The sequence below is a fragment of the Coloeus monedula genome, assembly GCF_965178545.1.
Source record: "Coloeus monedula genome assembly, chromosome: 4".
Lineage (NCBI taxonomy): Eukaryota > Metazoa > Chordata > Aves > Passeriformes > Corvidae > Coloeus > Coloeus monedula.
Genome location: NC_138784.1, coordinates 34,679,046 through 34,689,110, shown reverse-complemented (window position 1 = coordinate 34,689,110; position 10,065 = coordinate 34,679,046). Strand labels below are relative to the sequence as shown.

Genomic DNA, 10,065 nt, shown 5'->3' with positions numbered 1-10,065 from the left:
TTTTTGTTCTGTATTGTCCACAGGATCTCTCTTACAGAGAAATAATAATAAAAAAGGGTTTAAAGATCTCAAGAGAGGTTTGAGAATTTTTTGTATTCTATAAAATTCAAAATTTTCAACAAATAAATGTTTGCATATTGCCTGACCAAACTGGTAAAAAATAAATTGCTTTACTTGTTATTTCCCCACATTTTCTGTGTCTCTAGTGAAGAGCTGGAAATGTCTGTATTTCTGGGGAATGGCACCAGTTGTGACCCAGCTGATTGTATGCACTCTTTACCTTCCCATGTGTCCTTGCTTTATGGATTTGGTGTTTGAGAAGTCCAGACACTAATGCTCCTAATGATCAGCCATTCTTTTTGACTTTTAGTAACAAGTATTCTCATGCAGTTAATATCAAACAGAACTTTGTGCTCTACATCTGTTATTTCAAAATTCCCATTTTTGAACTCCCCTAGTCTCAAGTAAGTAGTACATTGTCTCCCTTTTTTACTGCCTACAATCTTTTCACCTACTTCCAGGGCCCCATGATGTAAAATGTCATTTTGCCGATCTTCAGTTCCAGTGACAACTTTAATTTTACTGATTTTAATGGGCTTTTCAAATACAATCCCATAGAAGTCTCCAGTAGAAGGAGCTTTGCCCCAGAAGTACTCATCAATGCTGCTGTAAGCCTTGCTTGCCTCATAGTTTTCAAATACATTCATATTGGTGTGCAAGTTTGCAGGTGGGTTGTCAGGAATATCAAATGATTCCTCTTCAAAATCATCATCCTTTAACTTGTTTTCAGCTCCTTTGTAAGATGAGTAGTACCCCATGTGCTGGAACAGAGATGGCTTAAAACGTATCACTTCCTTTTGAGCTAACAGCCCACGAAAGTGGATGAGCAGCCAATCACAAGGCATTTCTTGGTAAAACATCAACAGAAAATGGGCCAGGCGTGGTAGGTCATGAGAATGGTAAAGCTTTCCAATGTACCCCAGCTTGGAAAATTCCAAAGTCACCCAGTAGGATCCTTCTCGTGAGGTAACTACTTTCTTAACAGCAGTCAAAAAATTCTTTGAGCAGCGAACGTCGTCTTCTAGCATCACGTAATAGTCAGAAAGATTAGCACAAAAGTTTAGAAGGAAAGCATAATCTACATTTTGTTTTGATCGAAACTTCACACGGTCCTCTGGGTCATTGTAATTTCTCTTAAGGCCATCCAGTACAGGATAGTAATCCTCAGGGACATGAATAACGATTAATCTGCCCGCAATTATATGATGTGCAAACTTCTGTGAAATATCCTGGACCATCCCTTCACACCAGGCTGAGTCAAAATCTGCCAGCTGTACTACCACTGCAATTTCTTTGAGTTCCTCATAGCTTGACTGCTCAAATATGGACTTGATGGTCTCAAGTAAGTAATTTCCCTTTTTCCGCTTTACAGAGGATAGTCCAATTGTAAGATACCCTGTACGAAAGACAAATCAAACAAAAACTGAGTATCTGATATTGGAAAAGATTTCATCACAAAGATATTCTCCAGAGCTGTGTTTATATTAAATAAACCTCGTAAATGGTGAAGACTGAGAAATTTGGTATGTGAACTTATTAAGCTGAATGCAATAAAGGACCTTTATTGCCTTTTCATTAAGAAGTATGATATTGCAAGCAAATAGACATATGGAGACTATTGTGTTAAACATTTGCTTGTTTACTGCCAGTAGTAGAACATTGTGGACAAATGCCAAAGCGATGTGTACATATATGCTTAGTAGACGAAACCACATATACAATGATAAGGCTGTAAATCTGCTAAAAGAAGGGGGATTATGGGGGGATTATGAGGGGCTTATTCACACCATATTTTGAAAGCAAGGAACTACTAAATGCAGCACTTTTATCTTTTTAAGCCCTCTAAATGTCTAGTTACATCTATGCATAACTTCACAGTTTTATGAATGTTGCATGGATAATTTTTTTCTCAGTGTGTTCATTTTCAGGTGAATTTGTCTAGTTATTCCTTACTAGCAGTTTTTCTTCCAACCCTCTTTCAGGACTCATTGAGCATTTTACAGGGAACACCCTCTTGCAAGATGCAATTTAGATACTATTTTAAAGTAGAAGAGAACTTCTCTCCTTGCTTGTACAAATAGTTTTTAATGCTGTTCATTCTTTCTAAACAGAGTTATATCTTATAAGGGAAGAAATTTCATCTCTGCTGTTTTGTAGTCACTGTCATTGCATTTTTACCAGCATTCCAAATCAGGAGGTTTTTTTCGATATTTGCTAATATATCTCTATTTTTGTAACTTCTGATGTAAAAAAATGTTAAGGCTTCGTAATTGACAGGGTGTACTTAAGTTGAACCTACCCCAACTTTCTTAAAATATAGTTGTTTGTAAAAGACTGCTCTGATAGTGATTCAGGGCTTCCCTTGAGGTTTAAATCTGCTCAAAATGCAGTTGTACAGTGAAGTACAACCCTCAGAAGTCGTTTACACTGCCTACAGAGCCACAAAATTTTCAAATCTAATTTGAGCAAACTTTATAGCTTTCTATAACTCACACATTATTTTATTTTTCTTTTTGGTCTTGGACTTCAGAGCCTTGTTTTTATATGTGAAATGATTGATTTGGAACCCAAAGGACACCTGTCTACAGTCTAGGTAAGGCCATATTTCACTTTTAGAGAAAAATGTTGAACCATGTCTGAAATAAGAATAAGTAAATAGTCCATCTGCAGATGGCTGTGAGAAGAATCCTCGTTTACTGTCCCGATAATAGCACAATTCAGCTCCCTTGTTAGCACAGCTAAAGGAACAAGGAGGTCCATTTGCAGCTGCTGGGCCAGCAGGACAGTGGACCTGAAGGGTGTATCTATGTGATGTCAAGCGTACATAAGATTGGATTTACCACTTATACAGAGATTGACAGTATGGTCTCAGAGGGTGGTTGCAGAACACCACCGGCATGTGCCTTGCTTCTGCTTTCTAAAGCATCTTCCTCTTGCCTGGGAGGAGATCCGCAGAAGTATGCTCACACAGACCACCCAGGGGCTGCCTGCAGGATATCTACAAGTCAGGTAGGTGGTCAGAAGGTAATCACACTGTGGGGCTATCTCTGCTAGGTCCAGACTAGCAGCCACTCTAGACCAGCCTATGATAGCTGTGCCACTAACTCTCTTGAGATTGTCACCGCTTAACTCAGCCCCTCTTGCCTAGAAATACCACAGGATTTCACCCCTTTTTAAATTACCTCATTTTGTAACATTCAAATAGAAAGTTACTTACTTTTCCTTGGCAAAGGTGTGCCAGCTAGGTAGCGATAGGAAATGTTTATAGATCCTGAGAAATTAGACAAATCTTTAAAACTGTGAACATAACGCTCTGGGTTGAGCTGGTGCGTGGCTGTTTCTCTGATTATTTGCTTGTCCCCTTCCTATTAGCAGAAAAACAAAAGGAACAGAAAAGGGAGAGAGACAGAGAGAAACACATTTGTGAATGCCAGCTAGAGAGGAAACATGGACAGGCAGGTTTCCAAGAATAACATTTTTCACTGTCAGCTTTCGTGAAAGCATGTAGATGTCACCTCATTTATAAAAAAACAACTAAACAAAAAAACCCCAAACCAACAAGCATTACTGAATATCATACATTTTTGGCTACAGAAAATCGACCATAAGCCTTCAGATTATAGAAACAGGAAAAGAAAAAAAAAATACTTTGCATAAAACTCTGGAAAGGTAGAAAACTTTAAATTATTGGTTAACAAATACTGTGGTATTCAAAAGAGGGATAAGAAAACATCAGTCAGAAATGGATAATTTTCCCAGATATAGAAGCAGGGGAGATTTAAAAAAAAATGTTTTCAGTGATTAAAAAATCCACCAAAACAGCTGCAAATGAAAGACAAATCCAGATCCTGGCACTGGCTCATTTTGTCATTTTTCTGAGTAGCTTTGACTCAGGTTTGTGATAAGAAGAAATGCATGTGATCATGCAGACAGCAAAATTTTCTCTGAATTTGGTGAAAACTTTTTGATGGTATAGTCAAAAGGTACATTTATCACCCATGCCTCCTCTTCCTGCCTCCTTCTTCAGTTTTTTTCTTCCAAGAGGCTCCCCTAGTCAGAGTAAAGGCACAGAAGGGAAAGAATGGCTTCATCAGTAGTGCCCTATCTATAAGGTCACTTGGGTCTCAGGGAAAATCTCTTCCTTAGTCCTTAAGAAAAGGGAAAATATCTAACAGGTGATGTAGACTGAATTTAAAAGTAGGAATGCTTATTTAATTTCCCTGGTTTGATTTTAGTCTGATGACAGGCACATGTATTTCTTCTGATATATGCAGTATGTTAATGCACTAAAACTTCCTGATCTGTCATTAAATGGGAGCATTGTGTGGTAATAGTACTACTGCTAACAAGAACAACCACAGACACAGTAAACAGCACTCATATTTAATGGCATAAATATTAAAAAATGTGTCAAAAGTATATTTTATAGCACAAAGAAATGTTTCTGTAAACTAATCTTACATTCATTTTAAGTTCATTGTTTTTCTTGCATAAAAGTAGTAAATAATCCACTTCTGAGCTTAGTAAAGATCTTTGGCAGCCATCCAGGGACATCTACGTGCACTGTTATGCTCTTCTGATCTGCAGTGTCTCTTGAGCAATTTCTTTCTAGTGCTTATGTGCCACTTCGCATTTGCTCATAAATTACGAGACGAAGTTTGATGATCAGGTTCAAGATTAAAATGTAACTCAATGATCTAGGAAGAAAATACACCAAAACTCAAGGAGATTTTCCATGACAAATGTCAGATGGAATACGAAAAGGGTTGCTCCAAAACTTTCCTTTTTTCAAAACCCTTTCCTTAATATCAAAACATTGTGCCCAGAATGGGTTCCAGAATGGAGTAGCAAAATTTCTTGTTTCATAATTTTCTGAAATGGAAACTTATTCTGCTGAGGTTTTGCTACATAAAATGTTTAGAAATAGGCAATGTCCAAAGAAAGTGTTTTGATTTTAACAAGCAAGATATTTAAACTGACCACAAAAATTTTCCCTTTTTTTCACCCTCTTTAATAAATGCCTTTTGTGGCTAACATTTCTTTTTAATAGTTGTTATTTCATTCCTTTGTTGAATGACAGGCAAAACTGAAATCTGGATTTTTTCCAATGATTAAAATCTGTTTCTTCTATCTCTGACTACTATGTAGAGGTCAGTGAAGATGAAGAGTTTGATTAACTCTACTTGGTTTTATTCTCAAGCTTCTTCTGTAATGGTTTTGGCTTTCATCTCTTAGCTAACCTCTAACTTACATTCCAGTGTTGGCTGGGAGTTTCATGTGGGTGCCATAGGATAATGTGCCAGGGTTCTCCACACTTTATTGAAGATACTCTGCTCTGCTAAGGATGCTGTGTCCACTACAATGGTGCTATTCTTTGCACAGTGCCCAAAATAGCGATTAGTATTCACAGAAGAGTGCAGAACACAAGCTTCACTTACTATTCACTTTGAATAGGTATGAAACTCCCCTTGTGCATATTGTGATATCTGGTATATATTAGCTTAGTACCTCTTCAAGATACTTGATCAAATGTAGTTCATAGCTGCAGATGAAGCACCTTAAACTGTTTTTCTAATACACACGTATCAGCACTGCATAACTGCATAACCTCTACCCAACATACTTCAGCTATTTTTGCCACGTGGACCCTTACTTTCCATCTCTGCTACAAATGCCCTGCAAAAAACAGTGGAGGGATTCTCTGGACTGTGAGACTCTTTGAGCAAAACCAGAAAGTTTCTCTTCTCCCTTCTTAAGATTTGCCAAAATGAATCTCATTTTAATACTCTAACATTTTGAAAAAGACCACTTGTCTTACATCTGGTGCCAGAGACACCAGTCCCACAACCCCTTGCACAGCCTGCTGCCTGAGACTGGGAAGAACTCTGGGTCAGTTGTCTTCCTTCTACCAGTTGCCTTTAGAAGATAGTCCAGCAGGAGATTGGCTGCAATTCAAAGAGCTCTTGGGGCTCTGAGGACTTTCAGATTCTCATTCCCTGAGGGAAACTTGTTAGCCTGCTGTCCTCAAAAGCTTTCCCCAAGTATATTTCTCCTCACCACAAATGCTGAAATTGCTCATCTTTTACCTCAGCAGAGAAAACACTCCAGACATGGTGTGTTTGGAGCTGTCAGGAGGGTCAGGAAATTTGAAAATAAAACTAAACAAATAAGCTAAAAAGTCAACATCCTAGCACACTTGAAAAACACTTGATGGACCATAAAGGTATCAAGAGACCTGGAAGAACTCTCAGGAGACTTGGCAAGAGACTTGGCTGAGAGCTACATGAATGTAAACATGCCAGAACTGTGATGAGAGAAGCAATGAAAGAGAATTTATAAAAGGGGGGTGGGGGTGGGGGAAAGAGCAAATTAAGAATTAGACATGGAGCCATCTGGGGAGCTGGCAAATAGGACGGGAAAAGATTTCAAAAACAAGCCAAGAGGAACACCATTAGCAGTGATAATAAAAGCACTTTCAGAAACATCTGGGGGACTTTGAAGCAATTAGTGAACAGAGAAGAAATATTAGGGAAAATGCCACTAGGAAAAAAAAATGTGATAAGCCAGGTCAAATTTAATCATAACCAAGAAATGCTAAATAAATAAAAGAGTGCAAAACCTTAGTGTTAGACAAAGAAATATGTCTGTAATGGAGTTACATGCTACAAGCATGGATTATCTTTTCAATGGCTAAAAAAAGTACTAGCATAGTATTGATACTATAAATATTTACAATAATTTTATAGTTACTGTTTAATTTTATAATTAAAATATTTTAAACTAAAATAATTGGGAATGTATATATGGTTCTGATAAATAATGTAAGTATTTTACTGCTTGTGTATTACACTTCTTGACATACTATTATGTTTCTTTTCAGATGCAAACGAGATCACAATTCACCGTTCAGAATATTGGAAAACCCATGCTGTCCCTGTTCAATTCAAGAGAAAGATAGAACTATCTAATCATATCACAACATAACAAATTCAGTTTAGTCATTTTACTATTTGCAAGGTCTAGTTTTTCAGCCACCATGTTCTTTACTGGGCCCAGTCCAATCTCCAAAGAACTGGAAATTCAATCCATTAATCAAGTCTCCAGGGCTTACTTGGCATTCAGCACTGAAACACCCCTAGGTTACATATAAATGGTAGAGTTATGTTCTGTTGTTGGTAGCTTATTTGTTGAAATTCCTAACATCAATATTTGCATTTTTTTTTCAAAATCATAAACTTACATTAGGTTTCATTTATGTCTAATTGTTAATGCTGTAGCACTGAACCTGTCAGACTCAAATCTAAGTAATTTTTTTATTTATATCTAAATTACAAAATGTAAGAAAAACACAAACTAAACCCACTAAAATGAAATTATTTATGCAAGGAGCTTAAAGTAGATGGAATGGGTGTACATTTTCTTTTATAATTTTATTTCTATAATAGCTTTTAATGCAGCATTCAGTGGTGAGATTTGCAGTGTATACTGAAAAACGAGCTCTCAGCTCACACAAATAGTTCAGCTGTAGTTTATCTCCAACATTAAAATTAAGGGAAATCCAGAAGTATGGAGAATACAGAGGATATTTTGCCTCAAAGGACACCCCATGGAGATATCTTCATGTTTTACTACATTCATTATTTCCCATACTTCCAACAAACAGTGAGATATTTATTTCTGTGAAAAGGACTGTTAGGGTCTAACTGATGCACACTGTCTGCAGTATATATTAAAAAGATGGTTTCATCATAAAGGACACACTTGGAGGATACTTCACTGCTAATGGTACCCCAACAGGGGAAATTGAAAGAATGATGAAATTTACTGTTTCACTAGGGTGTATCCTGTTTGTTTTTCCAGGATCACTTAACAACTTACCAAAACATAACCATCTTCAATGTATAAGTTCATGAACAGCAAGCAAACAACAAGGATTCCTAAGAACGACACTGCTGATCGTTTCCGCAAGCATCTCATTTTATCAAAATATTTCAAGTTGTGTCTTGTGAAGAACTGCATACTCTCACCTAGGAAAAAAATCACAGTATTACAAGAGTGGTCCACCTGATAATCATGATAACAACTAAACTTGCCTTCAGATGTATGAAATCCCTTCAAACATACATAGACTACACTTTCAGGCAGAATTAATTTCATTTAATTGTTGTCATCTTCAGGTTCAATATACAATCTTAACTATAAACTTTTTTTGTGTGTCAGAAAGGAAAAAACACATACCCTCTGTCACACCCATTTTAGGGTGGGCTTATGATGTCACTGTGGCAGGAGTGCATCAACAGTTTAGTTTGCTATGCTTAACTGTCAGATCCCAACTTGGTGGCTAGAGATGATGCTGTGCATTGTTTCCCTATGTACCTGTGTATCCTCCCAAAGACAGGTCAGGCGAACAGGCAAGGACAAAGTTATTGCATGACTAAGTGTTGTTACCTATAGAAGAATTCTGTACACCAGAGCTTCCAGGCACACGTACCTTCCTTGAAGTGAAAAAGCAGTAGCAAGACTGTTCAACATCCCTTAGCCTTGGGCCTCTGTACTAGGATGGAAAAACTCTCAGTGGAGGTATCATTTCCATCTTCAGAGGAAAGGTGGGTGTCTGCCCTAGACCAGACACATCTAAGCAGAGTATTGGGAAATCCTTACCAACTCTATTAGATAAATCAAATAAGGGTGGCATAGAGAAGGGTGGCATAGAGAAGCCATTCAGCACTTCTGTTCAAGATCAAGAAAGAGGACTATCTAGTCATATCACAATGTTGCATATTCATTTTAGTCGCTTTAAAACAAAATGAATGCTGTTCTTGTCTACCAAATTGTAAGCACTAACCTTAGCACTAACATGTAGGATTGCATGTGTTTGAACAAGATTTGGCCACAAACTAAAGATCTCACTGCTCAGACTCTGAGGGATTATTAGCAAAATAATGCATTATAAGATTACTGTTTATATTCTTACTCATACTTTGACAATTTTCCATAGCAATTCATGATTCTTCAATCAGATTTAATATACAGAAGTTATATACAAATGGAGACTTTAAAGCCAGCCTGTGTGAAATAGTAAAAAGCACTACACATGCAATGGTTAAACCCTGCATTTAAATACCTTCATTTTTGAAGTGTTGAACATCTACACTGATACAAAATCGGCCATATTAGGAGTTTCATAAATGATTTGTCATGTCATATAGAAAATTTTCTGTCCTAATAACAAAGCAAATAACAAGCAAAAAATTCAATATATATTTGTTTTGCCAAACTGAATAAACACATTTAACAGTATGAAATATGAGTCCATTAGACTTTGGAGAACCTGGAGGTAAATATATCAAATATTTGTAATACAAATGTTTAACTGCTAGGAATCTATATGAACTGTAGTAAATGGAGGCTGGTTGTACACAGAATGTTTTTATATTCACTATGTTGAGAATAAAACCGATTTACAGGTTGCATGAAGAAAGAAAAAGGAATCAGTAACAATATAGATTTTTGTCTGTCTTTGTTTGGGATGGGCTGAATTACAGAAGCCAGATTATTCTGAAGATGAAAACCCCAGTTTAGATATTAAGTCACATAGAGGATTTCCTTTTTCTTAGTATCTAAGGACATTGAAAATAAACCTCAGGAAGGAGCTTTTAGGGACATGAATTTCCAAACACTAGGCCTCCCTATACCCCTGCAACTCCTTGTGACAACACTGTGGTTGCTAGTTGTCCGTGGATTCCAGCAGGGTGTTGTGGAAATGAAAGGTTGTCCCTGTTTTAGAAAAGACTGTGTTACAACTACAATTTGGGTTTCATTTTTATTTTCCTGCCACCTCCCACCCCCTCTCTTCTCCCCTGCCCTCTCCCTTCTTCTTCTCACAGTGCAATTACTGATTTTCAAACCACTACACTCTTTTAAAAAACAATCAGAGGATCATTGGATGAATTAAATACTGACACTTCTCGGACAGAGGCATTAACTATCCTGACTATTGAAAAT

The 10,065-nt window shown here is 37.0% G+C and overlaps 1 protein-coding gene across 1 annotated transcript; it reads right to left on the bottom strand.

The window, feature by feature from the left end:
- Window positions 1-299: 299 nt before the first annotated feature.
- Window positions 300-8,079, bottom strand: MGAT4C (MGAT4 family member C; the record flags this gene model as incomplete). The annotated part of the gene is made up of 3 exons (XM_082279887.1): window positions 300-1,456; window positions 3,278-3,425; window positions 7,939-8,079. 3 exons carry the CDS (start codon window positions 8,077-8,079, stop codon window positions 300-302), a joined length of 1,446 nt encoding a protein of 481 aa, XP_082136013.1.
- Window positions 8,080-10,065: the final 1,986 nt, after the last annotated feature.